At 44.2% G+C, this 22,130-nt stretch overlaps 1 protein-coding gene across 2 annotated transcripts in view; it reads right to left on the minus strand.

Annotated features, from left to right (window-relative positions):
* PPA2 (inorganic pyrophosphatase 2) overlaps positions 1-15,081 on the minus strand; it is a 37,424-nt gene extending 22,343 nt beyond the window's left edge. For both annotated transcript variants that reach the window (XM_054989976.1, XM_054989975.1), the window contains exons 1-4: positions 14,826-15,081; positions 11,173-11,237; positions 7,703-7,747; positions 1,796-1,849 (exon numbers count right to left, since the gene is read on the minus strand). In XM_054989976.1, coding sequence (XP_054845951.1) covers positions 1,796-1,849; positions 7,703-7,747; positions 11,173-11,237; positions 14,826-15,030 — 369 coding nt within the window. In that variant the 5' untranslated portion in view covers positions 15,031-15,081. The remainder of the gene's footprint in view (positions 1-1,795; positions 1,850-7,702; positions 7,748-11,172; positions 11,238-14,825) is intronic.
* Between the last annotated feature and the right edge of the window lie 7,049 nt (positions 15,082-22,130).

Genomic DNA, 22,130 nt, shown 5'->3' on the forward strand with positions numbered 1-22,130 from the left:
ACTTCCCTCGATTCTAGAATTACACAACTTTAAGGTTGACAAGGAAGAAATTTAAATGGTTCAAGATTTTCTGTTCCTTGACTCAGTCATCCACCAAGAGAGAGACTGAAACCAAGAAACCAAAAGGAGATTAAGACCTGGAAGGGCAGCCATGAAGGAACTAGAAAAAATCCTTCAGTGTAAAGTAGTGTCACCGGAGACCAAGTTCAAGATAATTCACACTATAGTATTCCCCGTTACTATGTATGTATATGAAAGCTGGACAATGAAGAAAGCGGATAGGAAGAAATCTGATTCATTCAAAATGTGATGCTGGAGGAGATACCACCAAAAAAACAAATAGGTGAGTTCTGGATCAAATGAATCCTGAATTCTCCCTATAAGCTAATGTGACTAAACTGAAGCTACTGTACTTTGGTCACATCATGAGAAGACAAGAAGAAAAGACAATCATGCTAGGAAAAGTTGAAGGCAAATGGGAAAATAGACCCAACATGAAATGGAGGGATACAATAAAGGAAGCCACCATGGCCTTCCATTTGCAAGGCCTAAGCAACGTCGTTAGTGATAGGATATTTTGGAGGTAATTAATTCATAGGGCCCCCATAAGTCAGAAGTGAATTGATGGCACATCTCTCTCTCTCTCTCTCTCTCTCTCTCTCTCTCTCTCTCACACACACACACACACACACACACACACACACACACACACACACACACACACAGAATTCTCTTATTTAAACCAATGAGCAACTTTTCTCCCCAGAAGCAAGGTTAGACCTCTGCACAGCTCCACAATATCCTTCCGTTCCATTTCAGTATTGTCAAACTTGGCCTCTAACCTTATGCACATTTCTAAGTGAAGTTGCAAAATATCAGGCTGTTAAAAGTACCACGACCTTTAGAACTAAGGCAAGTGGCCAAAACAACCACTGTGGCAAGCTGGTTAGAGAGTGTCAGATCTTGGGTTGCTTCCACAGAGATTCTGCTCCAGTATCATATCCAAACTGAAATGGAGTCTTCTAGAGAATACATACAATGTTGTCTCCTAATCATCTACTGTACGAGACTCCTCCTGGCCTAGGACAGTCTGGGGCTGCAGTCTCCTCCTGTGGTTCCTTCTCCAGGAGTCATTGAGGAAATGGGGGGAGGGGCTCATAAATGGGGAAGGAGGGGAATTGTCGCTATACCTGCTTCCCTCTCTTCCATTGGCTCTGGCTGCCTCTCTTACCCCAAGAAAGTACCCAAGCCCTTCCTCCACGGTGCTCCTTCTCCCAGCCTTTTGAAGGCCCTCCTAGGGACAGAGCTGCCCCAGGTTTCTATTGGAGCCTATAGGACAATACGCCTCTTCATTCACAGCAGCAACTAATGCTGCACGAAGATTCAGTAATGTGCGGAAGCAGCCTAGGATCGAGAACTGTTGGTTCAAATCATGAAGCTCACTGGATTACTTTGGGCCAATCTCCATCTTTCAACCCAATTTACCTCACAAAGGGTTGTTGTAAAAATAAAATGAGGGGGGGGGGTGTCTGAGCTTGTTGTCAAGATAAAAAAAATTAAAATAAGGGTTTCCTTGGGGATGCCCCTTCCCATAAATGCCTACCAGTGCTCCTGTCAAGTTTTAGAAAGACAATGATAGTTCAGGTTTTCCCAGTGAGATTACTGACTTTTTGTTTCCAGACAAATTGTTTCCTTAATCTTTTTTCTTACCATACTCACTGTTGTGTTTATTAGGACTATTTCATTTACTTGTGAACTGTTTTGAGAGCATTGACTGTAAAGTTTTCCAAGTTACCTCCATTTTAGCATTTGTCCAACGAGGCACTTCCACAATCATATTAAGTACAACCTTTGAAAAGGAAAGGAACAAACCAGAATTTAATACACACCGCACGTAATTATCATTTCTTGGGCAGCTTATAGAAGAAGAATAAATAAAACCTGGACTTTGCCTCGCAAATCAGTCCACAAAGTTAGGGGCGCTGACCCCAAATGTTCACTAATGCATCTCAATCAGTTGTAAGGGATTCATAATTTCAAGGCACACAAAATTCTTCATGGCCTCAGACCCTCCTGTCTGCAGGGCCGTCTATCTTGCCACAGCAGTTTTGTTCAACTGATCAGGGGCTTCTGGGGGTGCTATCCTGCAAACAGACAAGATCAATACATGTATTTTTATGTCTACACACTTGCATTCTCTGTTGTGGATTATCCCTTGTAGAATGTCCTGACTTAAGCACAGCTAAGAAGAATGTGCCTTAAAGCCTAATGATGATTTACATAAGAACATAAGTAGAACCGCTGGATCAGGCCAGTACTCCATCTAATCCAACATCCTGTTGACTTACCCTGGAGTACCAAACAAATAGGGCATAGAAGCCTAACGCCCTCCCCCACGGCTGCCTCCCAGCACCCATATTCAGAAGTTTGCTGCCTCTGTAGATAGAGATCTCCCTCAGTCACCAATGCTAGCAATCACTGATAGTCCTCCCATAAATCTGTCTAATCCTGTTACATCTGCAATTAACAACCACCATTTCAAGAACCTGACATCAGCAAAGTCAGCCATTCTGAGCTGAACCAAGTCTCAGACAGAAGGGGGGCGGGGGGGGAATACACAGGGAAAAATTAAGTACCCTCAGTAAATCCTTCCTCTCGTATGAGAACTGGTGGCCATATCCACAAGTGGGCACACATACATGCTGATGATTCCTCTTACAGATCATAAATAACCACATACATTGAGGCAAAAACTCAAGCAATCAGTCAAGGCCTTCCCACCAACAGTGTTTAAGCCCAGCATAAGCATGGCTTATGTGAACCATGATAGCTAAGGGCCATTAACGGCCATTAGCTCAATAAGTGGCCTTGGGTAAGCCATTTTTAAAAGTGTCCAATGCTCCATTCTAGAGTCAGACTAAGAAAAACTTATTGTATTAACTGGCTGTCACCAGTGACCACAAATATATAACATTCTTCTCATCACTTCCTTCCTATCCTCTTAATTGTTGCCATCAATATTAAGTGTCCTATAAACGCTGTATATTAATTTCATTATTACTGTCCAACTACCCTGCACAATGAAAAATAGCCACCGCAGCCTTCTTGCTTCTAGCTAATCACCCATCACTTAATAATTCAAATTTCCCTTCATTAGCATTACCCTACGAGTGTAATTTCCCAGGCTGGATTTTCACAGATCAATCGATCCAAAGCATGACTGACATGAATATTTTCTGCCAATCTTGAATGTTTTCTCTGTCAAAGGTCAAGAGGACTCCAAGTCTCATGAGAAGTCAACTCTTTGTTGTTCTTTCACACACTCAACAAAGGGACACATGGCTAGAGCTGCTTCAGGACAACAAGGATATGCTCATATGCACAGTACCATCTCAGACACACTGAAATAGCCTCAATAACAACTGTTAGGCTTGGTTCAGTTGTAACCACAAAGCATAGTTTGCTGCCACATGAATAAACAAGCGGAATCCAGGAGGACTTGTCTGGCTTGCTACCAGTTTGGGATTCTGGTTTCAGGAAAAGTATTCGAGATAGTTTGCTGGATTACGTAATTATCATGCCATACTGCTGCTGTAGCACAGTGGTTAAGTGATTCAGCCGCAAATCAGCACTCTATTGGTTCAAATCCCACTACTGCCAGAGCTCAGTAGGTGGCCTTGGGTAAGCCACTCCTTTCAGCCCCAGCTCCCCAGCTGTATCGTGGGGATAATTATAACATTAACTTGTTCACCGCTCCGGGTGAGGCACTAATCTGGCTAGAAAAGCAGTATATAAGTGCAGTTGTTGTTGTTGTTGTCGTCGTCGTCATCATCATTATTATTATTATACACAAAGGACAAAAAAAGGTGAGGATTGAAACGGACAAACAACCCTGAAGCTCATTCACATATTAAATGACAGTTTGTCATTATGTCTGAACCAAGTATTGGCAACTAGGCAACTAAAACCTGTAAAGTCAGTCCCCTATTACCATCCTAGCGCAAAGACTGTTTACATTTCAAACAGATTTTGAAAAAATGGATTTTCTATTCAATTTCAGTGTCGTGTGATTCCCAGTTACTAATAAATCTGTTTTACTGAGACTACCTATGCACTTAACACACACTGTTGTTCTCCCTACTGCTGAAGAAATACTTTCGATTTTTATGTGAGCCAAAGCATTTGCACCTATTTAACTCGAGCAATCAGCTTTTGCTCACATGAATTGTCTGATTATTTGACAAATAACTGCACATTTGTGTCTGGTTGTGCCCACTTCTTTAGCTGTTCCTGTATTTGAAATGCATCAATCAAGTATTTGTAAATGCTGGGTCATTTTTGTTGCAATTCCAACACCCAGAGTGCCTTTAAAATCATCAGGGGGGAAATGTTATATACCACAATGTCAAGAAAGCCATCTATATCAATCCTTGGTTAGCAACGACCAAAAGTGGGTCAGATTTGGCCCAGGGACATATATACTAGCAGTTTAGTTTATGACCCTCATCAAAATTATCATATGTGACTGACCCCTTTACATTTATACACTGTCATAGTCAACGGATACTGCTGCACTTATCCTCCATAAGCTCTTTTAAACTCCCAGGGCAACAATTTCCCAGGGTTTTCTCATTTTCACTGCAGCTGCTAACTAGACTGCTAGACAGCTGCTGTAGCAATGGTGGGTTGTGAATCAGCACTCTGCTGGTTCGAATTCCACTACTGCCATGAGTTCAGTAGGCGGCTTTGAGTAAACCACTCCTCTCAGCCCCAGCTCCCCAGCTGTACGATGGGGATAATAATAACACTGACCATGTTCGCTGCTCTGAGTGGGGCACTAATCTGTCTAGAAGAGTATATGTGCAGTTATCATCATCATCATCATCATCATCATCATCATCATCATCATCATCATCATCATCATCATCATTATATGCAGCAGCAACTTGACTTCTAAAGAAAGGTTTCCCCACAGTATTCCTGCCCCAGTTCTCCCCTCTCATACTACAAGGAGAGGGGGAGCTTTGGACTGTTTTTTAAATTGGAAATTGTTCGATATCTATATTGTTATAAGAATCTACCTACTAGGTCCTCTGAAATTCCACTTTCTTTTTTAAAAAAAATATCTCTGAAGTGAAAGCAGTAAAAAAAATATTTTTTTTTACAGTGAAAGCTGAGAACTCAGAGAACTTAGTAGACAAATCACCATAAAGATATAGTGATCTAGCAACTGAAAAAAGACCCTTCCCCTTTAGTACAAGCAGGGCTTTTTTTCAGGGAGAACGTGGAGGAACGGAGTTCCGGAACCTCTTGAAAATGGTCACATGGCTGGTGGCCCCGCCCCCTGATCTCCAGACAGAGGGGAGTTTAGATTGCCCTCCGCGCCTCTGAGTGGCGCGGAGGGCAATCTAAACTCCCCTCTGCCTGGAGATCAGGGGGCGGGGCCACCAGCCATGTGACCATTTTCTCTGACGGCAACCCACTGAGTTCCACCACCTCTTTTCCCAGAAAAAAAGCCCTGAGTACAAGGATGGGGAATGACCACTGAATGGGATTAGGGCAGGGAAAACAGTGTCAATGTGGGTGAGGCTGGGAATGATGTGGACTTCCCATCTACAAGGCAGCTGCCTTGACTTTGCTGCAACCTTCACAAAAAGATGGTAGTAAAGTAGATCTTGTAAAGAATGCCAACAGTTGCGGGGAGGTCACAAGGCCATGGACGCATCACAAAGTTGTGTGGAAGCAGGAAAAAAACCCTACTTCCCTACAGCTCCCAATACAGGCTAAACAGGTAATTTCCATACCGGCTAAGTTAGAGACAGTTGCCACCTTTTGCAACAGTGACTCCACATGTTAATTATGCGATGTAGGAAGCAATAATTTCTCTGCCCTGAATCTACATCCAATCAATTTCATACAGAGCCCCCAAGTTTTAGTGCTATGAAAGAGGGAGAAAATTCCATTTCCTTCACAGCATACATAATTTTATAACCCTCTCTGGCATCCTCTGTAAAAAGCCCTAAAAACTTTTCTCACAGGAAAGGTGATAATTCTGGTTACTCTTTTTCTGCTCTACAGTATCTTTTTTGAGACAGGGAGGCCGGGACTCCACAGAATATATCAAATGCAGCCGCTCCGAAGATTTGTATAATGGAGCTACAATGCTGAGCATTTTATTTTCAATGGCTTCTCTAATAATCTCTAGCCTGGAATGTGCCTTTTTCAAAGCCGGTGCATGCTGAGTTGATGGTTTCATTTAGAAAGGTGAAAAAAATTCTGGGATAAATGTGCCTGATAACAAAACTGAAGGCAATTGCTTGTCTTTCAAAAAAAAATTCCAGCTATTATTTTTAAGCTTTCAGGAGACCCCTTCTTCATTTTTTAAATTCAATTGTTAAACTATTGACAGATGACAAAACCTGGATTTTCATGTTTTCGCCTATTTGAGGCAGAAACCAAAAAACACAAATGGGACGATGAAATGTTACCTATGACGTTACAGACAACAGAGGTTTTTTGGCTCTTGACACAATTGCCATTAAAATATAAAGTACTGAGAGTTCATTTTGAAGCAGAGGGAGTCATTGCTACATATCTGGGTGAAATTTGTCTGTTTTTAATTGAGTACTAACTGCGAGCACAAACGACCCTGGCTTTACTCCTAGCTTTCTCAAGACCCAAACACATGTACGTTTCCCGTTTACTCTCAAGTGTCATGTCTGCCTAGTTAGTCTTGGACCCACTGCCACCATGGAATACACAATCTATTATGAGCTGAAAGGCCATGTGGTGGTGGAAAATGCTGTCTAGTCATAGCTGACTTATGGCAACACCTGCTGGGTTTTTCAAGGTAAGAGACTAACAGAGGTGGTTGTTGTGGATTTTTCCGGGCTGTATAGCCGTGGTCTTGGCATTGTAGTTCCTGACGTTTCACCAGCAGCTGTGACTGGCATCTTCAGAGGTGTAGCACCAAAAGACAGAGATCTCTCAGGGTCACAGAGGTGGTTTGCCATTGCCTGTCTCTGCAACCCTGGTCTTTATCAGAGGTCTCCCATCCAATTTCTAACCAAAGCCAACCCTGCTTAGCTTCCGAGATCTGACAAGATCAAGCTAGCCGGGGCTGTCCAGGTCCCATGACCACCTGCTACTGCCTTTGTGAAATGCTAACTCCTCCATGGCTGCCATAGCGTGGCTACAGCAGAGAAGCTCAATAAAGGACATTTTGGCAGCCACTATCGCCTCCCTCCCTTTCCACCCTCCCCTCCCAACACTTGCTGTGAGGTGGCCTTAAAGGGGAAGCTGCCCATACACCCACTTTCATTCCCTCCCTCCCTGCTCACTCCTCCAGCCCCGTCTTTGCCGCAGCCCAGCCCTAGGAAGCCAAGAATGGAGGCAGAGTCTGGAAGCACACATGGATAGAGGGAAGAAATGACGGCTGTGGATGTTGTGAAGGAGGACACACTCAGCAAAAGCCAGGCCAATGAACTTCCTGTCCCCTCAGCTCCTAACTGATGGTGACACTTCACTCCATCTTAGGCCCTATATACCCAACCCCAGTTCCAATGCAAGAAACTGACTTCCTCTCTGAGAACATCAGACAGACAGCTACTTTTAACTCAAATACTCTATACTGTCCCAACTGTTTTACCCAACCAGGTCCACTAGAGAAAAGCAATCTCAGGAAATAATGCTGTGACCCTACCTCACTTCCACCGAGTTTCATTCTCTTTGCAGAAATCTCCTTTTCCTGAACACAAGAAAACAGAGAAATCAGTGAATACTATGCTTCTAATTTTAAAGGAGATGTATTAATAGATGTACCAAAGATAGAAAATAATAGAACTGAAGTGGCATCAGGCTCAAACCAGTGAACGTTAAGGCGGCAGTCAGTCCAAGGAACCCAGTGGAACTCACTTCCAAAGAAACACGCGCCGGCTCAGGCTGCCTAATCCCCATGGGCAGCTACGTCCTTTTCCTACCCAGCCCACAATGAGATAGACAGCCCTGCCCTACATATCTTTACTCAGGAGTAAACCCCATGAGTTCAGTGGGACTTGCACCCAAATTAGCATGCACACACTGTATGTACTTTATAGTCCAAAGTATGCATACCTTTCTCTTGGAAGCATATGATATGCACCTTTTTATGCTGCTTGGAAATTCCGCTAATGACTAGTTTAAATATCAGGTTTTTCCTTGGGCTGCATTCAGATGTAATGGCAGAGTGTGCATTGCCAGTAAGAACATGAATCCTGGAAGTCCTCAGGAATTCAGACTTCCTAAGTTAAAAAGCTGATCTGTAGGCAAGGAACAAACTGATTGTTTTGAAAATAATGATGAACTATGTTTTATTGTCAACCAAGAAGTGTCTCAAGTTCTGTGCAAGAGAGAAAGGCCAAAAACTTCCAAGGCTCACTCCACAACCATGGATCACCATTACTCCCAAGTGTAGTCCCTGTGTGCAATTCGTTCACAAATTACAGCATTTACATTTATGACTTACACCGTGTAATCCGCCTTGAGTGTCAGTGAGAAAGGGAGACTATAAATAACATAAAGAAAGAAAGAAAATGTCCCCAGCCTCGCGGATACTTTCAAAAACAAGTTGACTCCTCACGGTCTATCCAAGATAGGAATATGAAACTGCCTTTTACCGAATCACACCACTGATCTATCTAAGACTTATCTAAAACTTAGAATGCTTATTCTAACAGGCATGGATTCCCCAAGGAGGGCTGCTGCCAACTCTGGGTTGGGAAATTCCTGGAGATTTGAGAGAGAAGCCTGGGAAGGGTGGAGTTGGGGAAGAGAGGGAGTGATGCCTTAGCTTATACCCTCCAAAACTGCCCTTTTCCTTAGCGGAACTGATCTCTGTAGTCTGGAGATCTGTTGTAATTCCAGAAGAACTCCAGCTCCATCTGGAGGATTGCAACCCTGTCTCCCAGGAAGAAATCTTTCCTTGCTAGCTTGATTTTTTTTTTGACTGGAACTTTTTTCTTTTAGCGGAGCTGAACCTGAGGGCTTTGTGCCTACCACACAAGCATATTGTCTCCCAGAAAGCAGCAACCAAATTCAAGCTGGCTGCTTTCACAGTTCCTCTACTGAGCAGCTCCAAAACGACGCAAAAATATGTTCACACTGAGGCTGCGATAGCAATGAGCCAGAACAGCAGCAGGAACCGCAGGAATATTCCTTGCCTGATAGCTGAGGTTATCCTGATCTTCTGAAGCGCAGAAGAACTGAGAATATTTCCCAGGGTACAAACTGAAGGGGGGGAGAAGGGCAGTTAGTGCAAAGGGAAGAATCACTCTGTTAAAGTGCATAGTCAGAAAATACTCTAAAAGGAAGACTCCCCCTGACAGAGCTGTATACGAAACGTGTCGGGGTGTACAATTATTAAAGATTCTTCCTTTTGCACCAATTGTCCTTTTTTCCTTCATTTTGCTTGAGTGCACTCCCCCCACATTCTTCTTCATCTATCACCAGGGTACAGACCACCAGGTAACAGGGCATCACTCCAGCAGATCAGATCAAACATCAAGTTTACATCAGAAAACAGCAAACATTACCAACTAAATGGATGGAAGACGAACATGCGTTACCAAGTCTTATTTCCCCTTTTTGTAGATGCCTTAGAAATGAGAGTTCAAACACCCAGAGGGGTAATAGAATATCCGGTCTTCTTGCAATCTGCTTTGCATCCACATGCTGGGTTGACTGTTTCAAATGAAGTCTCTCTCTTTCTGTGTAAAGCTAATTCACACAATCATGAGCCCTTGGCAGAGGAGGGGAATCTTGGGAACATCTCTGCCAGCTGCATGGCATCTAGGCTGACCTTCTGGTTCCCTTCCTGTTAAAGCCTGGGTTGGGCCAGAGGCACAAGCCAAAGGGCTCTTCATCTGGGGCTCTGAGAGAATCAGGCCAGCAAGCCCAAGAGTAGTCGAGGATGTGTCGCATTATACGATTTAAACTGTATTTTGTAAACCACTGTGGGGACCCCCACCACCACCAAAAAAAAAAAAGGCAGGGAAAGAAAAATGGGGGTAAAAAAACCCTTAAGCAATAAAGTAAGACTCACAGGATACCTGTCACTCAGAACTATATGCATTGAGTGCCACACCTGCGGTCTCCCTGCTCCAGAGCTATAAACCCACAGACCACATCAAGCAAAGAACGCCATACTATCTGGATTCTGGTCTCACCCAGCAAGGCACTTTTCATGTTCCCAGGCAGAAGCATGTACTTAGAACCATCTTAAGAGGTTCTGAGCATTCACAGAATCACGGGGTTAGACGGGATCTCCTGGGTCATCTAGTCCAACCCCCTATACAATGCAGGGAATTCACAACTGCCTCTCCCTCATACCTCCAGTGACCCCCTGCTCCATGCCCAGAAGATGGCAAAAAACCTCCAGGATCCCTAGCCAAATTGGCTTGGAGAAGTTGCTTCCTCACTCCAAAGTGGCAATTGGCATTACCCTGGGCATGTAAGAAGGGGCCACAAGAACTAAGCACTGATGTAACCCTTCCTGCCCTCCCTCTCATCATCTGCCTAGATTCTTAGAATCAGCATTGCTGTCAGATTGCCATCTAGCTTCTGCTTAAAAACCTCCAAATAGGATTTTTAATTCGTTCTGGATATGTGCATTTAAACACTTCAGTGGACCGTAGGGATTCTACCCCTCCCCCACCCACCCACTCCGGCAAGTCTGAAGACACCACTAACTAAAGCTAGCTCCAGGTTCCGGGTGAGGATGTTGACTGACACAGTACCTTAAAGAGAAGTGACCGTAGATGGTTGGGAACTTTGTTTGTTCAATGAGCCTTGGGAAGATAGCAGAAGCTCCACCCCAATAAGTTTGAAAACCACAGCTCAAAAGTTAATGCACTTGAATGTATGAAACTTGAATTTATGAAACTTGTTTGCAAAATGGAACAAATCAAACTTTAGCAGTGCACTCCTAAACAAAGAGTTTTAGTTAGTTTAGACTGGAGTAACTTTGCTTAGGATTGCTCTGTAGGACTAACAATCTTTACTGACTTTAAATCCATATGACTATAGTGTCCATCAGGTAAAGGTGCAAGATTAATACTGCATTAGTCAGTTTCCACCCCTCTGTAGATTTCCTCTCCCAGGGACTTCAACAAGTAAGAGCATTATGTATGTATTTACCTCACTTGGTCCAGCAAACAGAGGAATATCATGGAAGGGAGAAATATATTTTCCCTTTGAATTCTCTACAAGAATAAAAATAGAGATAAGCAAAACACACAGGAACAGCATGTACTCCACAGTAACTATGTCTCAACAGGCACAAAGAGATCTGCAGGTTATTTAAATGCAAATACTGCTTGCTTAGCAAAAATACATAACAACTGCAATAAACCCCAATCAAAATACTAATGTTAATAATTAAATTGCAGTATGAAAATAAACCAAAATCAGATTTTTCATCTTCCTATAAATTTCATGCTGCTGTTTCCCTACTCTGCCCTCAGAGTAATATATATGCAAACATGTCTAAATCCTGGCCATTTTCCCAATATAAGGTCTCAATACCAAGATTTGCTTAAATATACCAAAAAAAGAAGGAAGGGGACTTAGCTCACCTCCTGTGTAAGACACCAAGGGGAACCACTCACATATCCCATTTCTGTTGTTCCCAACCTTTAATTATAAGTATGAAGACCTCTTTTTTACATTAAAAATTTTGCAGTAGTAGTTATATTTTTTCCATATACATTAATTGGGAAATTACATGACGAAACACTGCTATTCAGTAATGCTCTTAAATGAATGTATTTCATTAATCACAACTGCATCCACATGAATTTGAAAAATAGTAATACGTAAACATGCAAGACATTATTTATTTGGTCTACAGAAGTTGTGTTTGCTTATTTATTATACTAACAATGGGCTTAGACTGGAGTAACTGTGCTCAGGATTGCACTGGTAGTCATTTAATGAGATGACTGGTGTTTTGCAACTTCAGAGTGTGGCTGAAGGATAATAGTAAAGAGTCCAGCAGCACCTTTAAGACTAACTAACTTTATTGTAACATAAGCTTTCGAGAGCCACAGCTCTCTTAATCAGAAGAGCTCTCGAAAGCTTATGCTACAATAAAGTTGGTTAGTCTTAAAGGTGCTACTGGACTCTTTACTATTTTGCTAGTACAGACTAACACGGCTAACTCCTCTGGATCTATGGCTGAAGGATAGACAGCAGAGACATAAGAAAGCTTCATATATTTGCAGAGTTTGGAGTTACTACTAGCATAGCTTCCTAGAGTAACCCTTTGCTAACACAGCAGTTAGTCTGTATTCATGGAAATTCACTTGGATGCCTGATGAACTTGCAGTCCTTGACCAACTGGCAGAGGCTTATTTATTTTGCTTTTTCTTAATCTTGCTTTTCAGTGGTCAGTTGGCTCCCAGGTATCAGAATCTAACACCAATAATGATTAAAGTGCAATACAAAATGTTCCTTGTGGAGAGAATTCTCAGTTGTGCTGGATACAAACATGATGAAGGGAAGCCTGGCTGACCAGCCCACCCCACCCCTTAGTGACGGCACTTGGGTTGGAGGAAGAGGGACCTCATCTCCGTCCTGACAAATGCTGTCAGATCTCTGGGCACTTTGTTGAGCTGCAGGCCTTTCCCACAGCTGGTAATGTAGTGATTACTAAGCTAGGTGGCAAAATAAAGAAGTCCAGTGGCATGAGTAACAAAACTGGCTCCAGCATAAGCTTTCTAGAGTCAGAGCTCACCTCACAAACCTGAACTGTTTGGGGACTACCCTAGGGTGGTGAAGTGGGAGACGCTGCCTTCCAGTGAAACTCCTGGCCCCAGGACAGCTCCGATGTGGCAGCTCCTGGGTGGCAGAGATGAGGGGCAACTGAATGGGTCCACAAAGAAGATACCAGTTAAAGAGCAACTCTTCAAGACATGCAGGCCACACCTCCATTCAAGGCATTTCTAACTGTCACCATCAGGAATGGGAGATGGGTGGTAACTGGAGCCAATATGCTCCACCCAAGCCTCTCATGAGAAATGGTTCTCCTTGCAAGTAGGGAGGCAGCCCTGTCTAGGCTATCTAGGCTGTTGCACACATCAGGGCCTCTGGCTGAGGATGGCCCAGTGTCTCCTGTCTGGATGAGGGCTGAAGCAGGCAGACCCAGTTGGGGAGGCGCGGCAGTGCTGTGGCAAGCAGGGTGGTGGATTTATTTATTTATCTATTTACTTAAGTATGCATTCCTTTTCACATAGTTCAAGGTGGCTTGTAGAGTTCAAGGATGAAACCGAGTCAATTTGACAGGTTTGGGTGGGGGGAGGAATGGCTGCCATGGAGCTGAGCCAAGGGGGAAGGCCAAAACCTGCCCAAGCAGGATGGATTTGTGGACCCCTTGCAATAACTCTTCTGTCTCCCAGGGGTCTCCAGCCCACAGGATAGGAACTACTACCCTGTTTCATCTCATCAGCAATAAATATTGGGATTTGTTCAGATACTGCTATGTGAAGGAAAATCCTATACACCAGTGAGGAAATCAAAGTGCTACACCTCTTACATTCTGCAATGTGGTACTTAATCAAGTTGCAGCATTGCCAGGATGCGGCTGGCAATCCCAGGGAGCACTTAGGGGTTGGGGGCTGTGCACCACTATAAAGCTCTTGCAATTCCTAGAGCGCTCCATGATGTCCCCTCTGGATTTCATCCACAGGGACAGCAGTGTCCCCCGTCCCATTTTCTCTGCCATAAAACAGGCTGCTGGGATGCTTCCCTCCACAGTAAGAGACCTGGTAACCCTGGCTGAGTCGAAGTCTTCTAGTACCCGTGGAGACTTTGTAACGGCGAGGGAAAAGGTGGGCACTCTTCAATAGACATTCCAACGATGCATACTCAGAACTGAACATGCATCAGTTCAAACTGCATAGCGATTTTTTTCCAGATGATTTTATCCTCACAACCGATCCAATTAGGTGTAGTGTATAAAATACTACTGGTCTGCCAAGCTGCCAGGATACTAGCCCAGAATATGTGAAAAAAGAAAGTGCATTTTTTTGCGCCCTGCGCCTTTAATCACAGCTCTCGCTGATGAACTTTCACCCCAAAGGCCACTGCTATTAAAGAGTTGGCACACAACCAGATACGAGGAGCCTACATCCTTACGAGCCTCCGGTCCACCGGGATTGCCCGTGGATTCCCACGGCGCCCCACAATTATGAGCTCTTTGCACCTGCATACCGTTGTCCCACGTGGCCGCCCACAGAAGTGACTTCCACCACACACGCCCATTTTGGAAGCATGCCCTGGAATTCCCGGGGTAGGGCTGAGCAGCTGTGACTGAACAATGCGCCTGCACCGCATTCCTTGCTCCGAGGAAATTTCGCTTTCACTAGTAATTCAGGGACGTCCTAGCTGGGCCAGCGCTCGAAACAAAACACCGCTCCAAGCCGGCCTTTCCTCTCATCGCAGCAGGCGGTTCTCGTCTCCTTCAGATGCAAAGATCAAAAGTAAAGAGTCCAGTGGCACCTTTAAGACTAACCAACTTTATTGTAGGATAAGCTTTTGAGAACCACATCTTATGCTACAATAAAGTTGGTTAGTCTTAAACGTGCCACTGGCCTCTTTACTATTTTGGGACTACAAACTAACACGGCTAACTCCTCTGGATTAAAGATCAAAAGGAAGGGGCGGGGTTTCCCAAGCCCCGCCCCCGAACACTATGACGCAACATAGCCGAGCGCTTCGCTGCGTTCCATCGCGTTCCCGGTGCCTTCGGAGGTCTTCTGCACGCAGCATCGCGGGTGGCTACTCGTACTTACTGAAATAGAGGCGGTAATCGGGCGAATGGAGCCGCCCCCGCTGCTCCGTGCTGTACTGAGCCATCCGACCGCCGAGCCAGCGGCAGCCGAGCAGCCGGGGCTGCAGAAGAAGCCGCGTTGTTGGCTGGTTCCCGCAAGGAGCGCAGCCGCGCTGAGCCGTCCAGGACAGCCGCAGCAGCCGACTCCAGCCGCCCCCTGCACGCATGCTTGCGCCTTCCGCTCCTCCGGCTGTCCTTCCTCTCCGGCGCACCGTTAGGAGAGGCGGCGGCGGGTGGAGCTTGAGCATGCTCAGCTGCAGTGGCTGAAGTCGCAGGCTGCCCTCGCTCCTTGTTTACCCGGGGAAAGGGGCAAGCTGCGATCTGGCGGGAGAAGCGCGGGAGTCGATGGTTGGCAGGCGGAACAGCGCAGGCGGCGCGGAAACTTTAGGGCTCCCAAAGCCTTTAGTACTTCCTTGAGAGTAATTCCCGTTAATTACTATTAACTCCGTAGGATCGGCTTCCGAATAAACACAGAAAAGACTGCGGCCCTGAGCGCATTCACCAAGGACTAATTCCCAATTAACTGCATGGAGCTTACTTCCGAATAAACGTGTCCAGGCTCGGGCTGTGTTGGCAGCCCCCCGCTGCATTGCTTCCTGCGAAGGCGAGAAGTATTTCTGAATAGACGAGGTTCCCTTCGCTGATTCTCCTAGCAATGTGGGTGGCATCATGGTGGGTGGGAAACCTCTAAAAAGCTATTTTCAGGTTATCAGCCGGGGCGGATTTAAATTGAGCCTATCTACTCTAAATGGCTGTTAAAATCTTTGCTCGGTATCTTCTAAGAGTAGGAGAGGGAGAAAAAAACCTCTTTAATGCATTATTCAGTGATTCTCTCCCCATCCCTTATCTCTATGGTATTAAAGATCAGGTTACTTCTATACATGGTTTTGCACTGTCTCCTCCAGGGGAGAGGCCAGAACTTGGCAGGAAGAACCTGCTTGGCATCCATAAGGTCCCCTTTCAATCTTTTTAAAAAACACCCTCAGATACCAGGCTGTGCAAAAGGTAATGGGGACAGAGCCAATAGTCCATCTGGTCTATCTAGGATCCTGTTTCCACAGCGGCCAACCTCAAAACCACATGTTACTTTATTTCTAACCTGCCTTTCTCACTGGTACTCAAAACAGATTGCAGGATAAAAAATGCAATCCTAAAGCACAAGCCATTCAATGAGCAATGCTATAGGACAGAGATTACAAAATCAAAACAATGCAAGCAGCAAACTGCTTAAAGCCAACTCTACTACATACACTGGAAATGTGGGATGACAAAGGTAGAGCAGGAGCAGAACAGAGGCCACCTGCTGTCTTTCAGAGGTAGAGTACCTCTGAACATAGCAATTTCATTGAGTGATCATGACTAAAAGCCATGAATTTTGCTGCCTGTGAGTTTGTCTAAATTTTAAAGCCACCTTAGTGATGGCTATTGCCATATCATGTGGCAGTGAGTTCCACAATATAAAGTACGCATTTATGTGAAGTGGCACTGCCCATTCTCACTCTGCTGCTTATGTTAGGGTTGCCAACTCTGGCTTGGGAAATTCCTGGTGATTTTGGAGGCATTGCCTGGGGAGGGGAGGGAGCTCAATGGAGATGTGAAGCCATATAGTCTGCCCTGTGAAGTTGACATTCTTCCAGGGGAACTTGCTGTTGTCTGGAGATCAGTTGTAATTGCTGAAGATCTCCAGGCCCCACCTGGAAGTTGGCAACCTCAGTAAAGAGGCATTTCTCTTCTGAAGGCGTGGTTGCTTTCAGGGGATGTCCCTGATTTTAATAGTGTACTTTTGTAGATGAAACTTCTTCCATTTTCTCTTCCAGGTCCCATAGTAGACAACACTCGATTAGATGGTCCTCTCTGAATTATATAGTTTCTTAAGCTCAAATACAGCATGGATGGTTAAGTGAATATTTATTTTATTTTTTCATATTACATGTTTTATATGGTTGTAAACTGCTTCAGGCATATTTTATAGAACAGAAGCTAAGATGGTTTCAATCTGGAGTCCCCACATGGTTCCTACTGACACATTTCCTGGTGCCTGCCAAGTGTTTTTATAAAGCGTGTGAGAGGGTGTGGCTTTTGCCTAGCAGGGCTTCTGAATGCCCCTTGAAAATCTGATTGGCTGTACTTTTTAAAATGTTTTTGCAGCAGCTACCACCAGAGCACCAATGATCTTCACTATGTGACTGGTCATTTAAAAAGGCATCCTGTCAAGCAGAGCTCCTTCCTGAAATGTTGAAAAGTTACTATTAGAGTTCTTCATAACCTCACTCCTTGACATTTTGTGGTTGGCTCCGCCTCTTGTGGCAGCCATTTTGTAATAGCGCCAACCACCCTATGTCAAAATTCCAGAGGTGCCTGCAGGATCAAAAAGGTTGGGAACCCCACAATTTAAATGAACACATACACATTCATCCCCACGGGCCATAAATAGCTCACATGTGGAAGGAAGTAATATACGAGCTGGAATGTTCTTACTGACACCCAGTCCACAGGAAACGCCACTCGCAAGATTCCTTTTTATCCACCAGTGCAGATGATGTAGCAGCTCAGTCACTCCTTTATCCAACTGTGCAGTCCTAAGCAGACTGACACCTTTCTAAGTTTATTGAATGAACTTAGAACTGTGTGACTCTGTTTAGGATGGCACTGCAAAGTGCTCACATGAGTAGTATACATGGGCGAGGGGTGTAACACCTAAAGGGGCAACACTCAAGAAGATGTGTGCTTCTGATACGATCTGAGAAAAGCAAACTTTATCTTGTGAATTTTCTAATGGAAACAGCTGCTGCAGACCTCTTTGTACACCCGCTTTAACATTAATGTAAAACAGTAAAAGCTGCTCAGCTGCAGCAGCAGAACCCCTTTTGGGGGAAGGGCTATGGCTAGGGTTGCCTGTCAACTGACAGGATGGGGGCATCAGCAGGAGGTGGGGAGCAGGGACCTGGTGTGTCCGGGAAGTGACATCATAGTACAAGCCGAGGGAGCATCCACACTTTGCAGCAGGCCAATTTAGGCCCCAAACAGGCCCAATTCGGCCATTTTAGGGCCCAAATCAGCCCACTGCGAAGCATGGGAGTACTCTCACAGTGGCACGATGACATCAGTGCTGTTGTCACACCAGCCCTGGAAGCATGCCCAGGAGACCCATTCCCCATCTTTCCCTCCTGCTGGCCAGGTGGCAGGGGGTGAAAGGTGGGAGACATCCTTATAACGATGTCATCACACCCCACTGAGACAGCTTTTGCCCAGGTTGCCTGCCCTTGGTGGGCAATCACCAGGTGGCTTTCAATCTTCTGCCAGTCATCAGCAGGCAGAAGGGTAAACTGATGGGAGTTTACCTGCCACTGGCAGGCAACTGGGAGCCCTAGCTGTGGTGCAGTGGTCAACCATCCGGTTGGCATACAGAAGGTCACTAATTGAATCCCCAGCATTTCCAGTTAAGGACCAGGTAGTAGGTGATGTGGAAGACCTCTGCTGAAAGTCTAGAGAGCTCCTGCCAGTTTGAGTAGGCAATACTGACTGCGTGGGGTGAGGGATTCCAACCACCCTTACTATTTATTCATTTTAATATTTCTATCCCTCCATTTTTACTCACAAAAACAACAAACTCTTGAGGGTGGATTGAGAGGGTTTGCATGTTTCCATGGTAAAGTGGGGGTGAGAACTGGGCCCCGAAATCCTAGTCCAATGCTACACCGACTCTCCGAGCTTTACAAGTTTGTGGGGATACTTCCATTTTAATTTTTTTTATCAGCCTACCATGTTTTTCAGTCATGTTGCAAGCCATCTTGGAAAAGCGAAATAGAAGCATAATTTTTAAAATTACAATATGTCTAGTCACAGTGTCTTGCATGTTGTTGGCATTATTTCACTTGTAAGTACTGTCAAGCCAAAGACCTTTTGAGCTGCAATGTGGTGAAGTAGCAAGAATTCCATTGCTTTGGCTAGTTGTGCAGTAATATTTCCATAACAGCACACCAAGCATTCTCAAGGTGGTTCACAACCTCACTCTTTCAGCCCTGTTCCATCCATGTTTACTAAGAAATACATCACACTGAGTTCAATCAGATCTATTCTCAAGCTAGTGTGCATAAAAGGTAGTCAACAGGCCTGGAGAAAAATGTGCTGCCCCTTTAATAAAGGCTTAATGCATGGACATGAGCAACTGAAACTTTTCATGATGATAGCTAAGTAAATAACATCTGGTACGTAACATGACATTTTTCTTCAGGCCTGTTGGCTACCCTATATGCATAGCAATACGAGTTCCATAGGCAGGATTCCCCTCTAGATGGAGTTACAGCCAAGGGATAGTTCTTCAGCCATAAAAAAAGACCAGGATACTGTGACTTATGGAAGAAGTCACAGCCTGGTCGACAAATCACTAAGAGACTATACACATTAGGGTACAGAGCCAATGAAGAGAACTTTGAGCACTCTTGTGTACCAAGTAGCACGTGACATATCTCCCTACATCCTGTATCTTTTTGTTAGGCTTTTTTAGCGTTCAAAGAGGTTTTTCTTAAGCCTTAAAAAAAGATTATGCCCTTCATAAGAAGATGCATAGAGTGCCAGAATGTTTGTGAAAGAAGAATGAAATAGATTTATTCTCCATGTTTTCACAGTGAATCATTATATCACAGTGTCCTCTACTTGAATAACAGAGTCAGGATCTTTTCATGGTAAAGAGGTCTATGCTTGTTAACTTAGGCTCTGGAATAAGGCAAAATAGCAGGTCAACTGCTTGCTTTAAATGTTTGTTTTTCTTCTCAAGAAAAAGCAAGCAAAACCCAAGACTGGATTTGATCTTAGAGATCCAGGAAGTCACACTTACTGTTAATGAACGAATGGAATGAACAATAGATGTTTAACATTGTGTAACACCGGCAAATACTGACTTCTGAACTCACAGCCAGGATGCCAGTTCTTAAACTGGCCTCTGCAACTGTGCTTGTAGCAAAGGATGTAGGAATTGGTAGATAAAAATTGTCCCGACATGGAAATGAATGCTGTCACCTGCCCTGCTGCAGAGGCAATCTGAAAAGCTGACAGCCCTGACGAATAGAAAAACAACTTTACATATTGTAGAGTTATATCCTGAAGGAGGGTGCTGTCATTACTAATTTACACATATCAATTAGTTGAAATTTGCAAACAAACGGAGTCATCCAGGAAGCTAAAACAAAACCTGACAGACCAGTTCAAAACTTGTCCACCAACCCTGGTTGAAGTTCTTCCAAAAGCTTGCAAAACTATATTTTTTCTGCATCTGCTCATAGATTTGGATTATTTGCTTCTGCATGGGAATCAAATTTTGAAACAGCCAAGGGGGATGCAAAAATAAAATGATGGCAAAACAATTTCTCAGTGCTTCTCAGAGACTTCAGACACTGAATAATACTGTGATAGGGAAGCATGAAAAAAAAGAGTTCGCATCAGAATTTTAACCAGGATGTTTCTTTTGTAATTTGTCATCATCAGATGTGAGAAATCTGGGTATATAATCTGTTCACAGAGCAAAGCCTATGGAATTACTTTGCCAGGGCCTAAAATTACATACATCCCTATCGATGAAACTTATAATGTTCATGAAGCAGAAAATGCACAGTATGGTAGCTTTACTTCTGCATTAAGTCCTCTTCCCCCATAGCAATAACATCAAAACTACAGTTTTACAAGATCTGTTAATAAAACACCCCATTAATTTCTTGAGGTTGTTCCTTCTCAGGAACATAAAATGCTGCCCTTTCCTGCCTGCTTATTTTTAAAATCTGGGCACCTTCTGTCTATATACACAACATGCTCGTCTTTTGTGTATGTATAAACTCAGATGTCTTTTTCACTGAAGCAGGAAAAACATGCAAAACTACTCTTTGGAACTGCTGGGCTCCTAGTTTGAGTTCTTCTCCTCTGAAAAGCCTCCAAGGATCATTAAAAGGCACACAACTTCATTCAATCAATCTTTCACATAAACCTTTCAGACATCAATTGCAGTAGCAGCGAGTTGAAGCAATCAATCCACCAGAGGAGATTTCCTTTTAAATACCTGTTTTCTTTACTTTACACAGGGACGATCAGATCAGTGGTAAAGTGCCAAGAGATACACCACATCAAATCCCATTTTTTTCTCTGAGTTATTATTCATTCTCCCCTTTACCCACAGTCTTGACTTGGTTTTTCATGATTAATGAAATTTACTTTCCAAGTGCCTTGAGCACCTGGTGTGGCATACTTTCTACACTGCACCTATTTAGTAGGGCTCATTTCGAGGGGGAACGCACAGGAACGCCGTTCTGACAGTTCCCCAAAGAGGTCACATGTCAGGTGGCCCCACCCACCTGACTTGGCCATTTGGGGCCTGTTTTGGCCTGGATTGGGCCTCTGATGGGTGGTGGATCACTCTCCCGCTCATCAGCGGCCTGATCCTGACCATTTGGGGCCCCTTTTCGGCCATTTTTAGCCCCTTTTTGCCATTTTGGGCCCTGAATGGCCCAAAACAGCCAAAACAGGGTCCAAAACAGCCAGAATAGGTGATGTCAGGGGGTGTGGCATATGCAAATCAGTTATACTAATGACACACTTCTGGTGATGGCAAGAGGTGTGGCATATGCTAATGAGTTCCTCCAGCTCTTTTTCTACGAAATGACCCCTTGGGGTACCTATGTTCTTACTAGAGGTGTGCTAACTGGTTTATAATAGATTGGAACCTAAGGCTAATTTCTAGAACACCAATTTGCTTGCTTTGCTTCACATAAATGCACACCTCCAACATATAAGGTTGCCAACAAACTTAGAGAAAAATGACAGCCCTTTAATCGAGGTTAAATAGGTGATGTGATTTAACTCTATTCCATGAAATGCGGCAGTTGCTTATTTCCACACAATAAGGATCTATTCAAGGAACGGGATTTTTTTGATCAGACCTGTTAGCAACCCTGCTGACATTTCACAGTTTAAAATAACAAAAGCCCGTAATATTTATTATTTATTTTATTTACTTTGGATTTCTATTCCGCCCTCCCCACGATATTCCTACTATCCTACCATTAGTCAACTTCCACCACCCCTTACACCCTGGGAGAGCTCTATTCTTCCTCCTGTTTGCTGTGTTCATGGATTCTATCGTAGCCCGTCCTCCAGTGATTTAAAATTCACAAGTTTTTTTTCTTCCCCAACAGAGACCCAGGGGGGCTTTCAACATCATTCTTCTTTCCTCCGGTTTTATCCTCACAACAACCACCCTGAAAGGTAGTTTAGGCTGAGA

The sequence above is a fragment of the Eublepharis macularius genome, chromosome 10, assembly GCF_028583425.1.
Source record: "Eublepharis macularius isolate TG4126 chromosome 10, MPM_Emac_v1.0, whole genome shotgun sequence".
In the NCBI taxonomy this organism is placed as follows: Eukaryota; Metazoa; Chordata; class Lepidosauria; order Squamata; family Eublepharidae; genus Eublepharis; species Eublepharis macularius.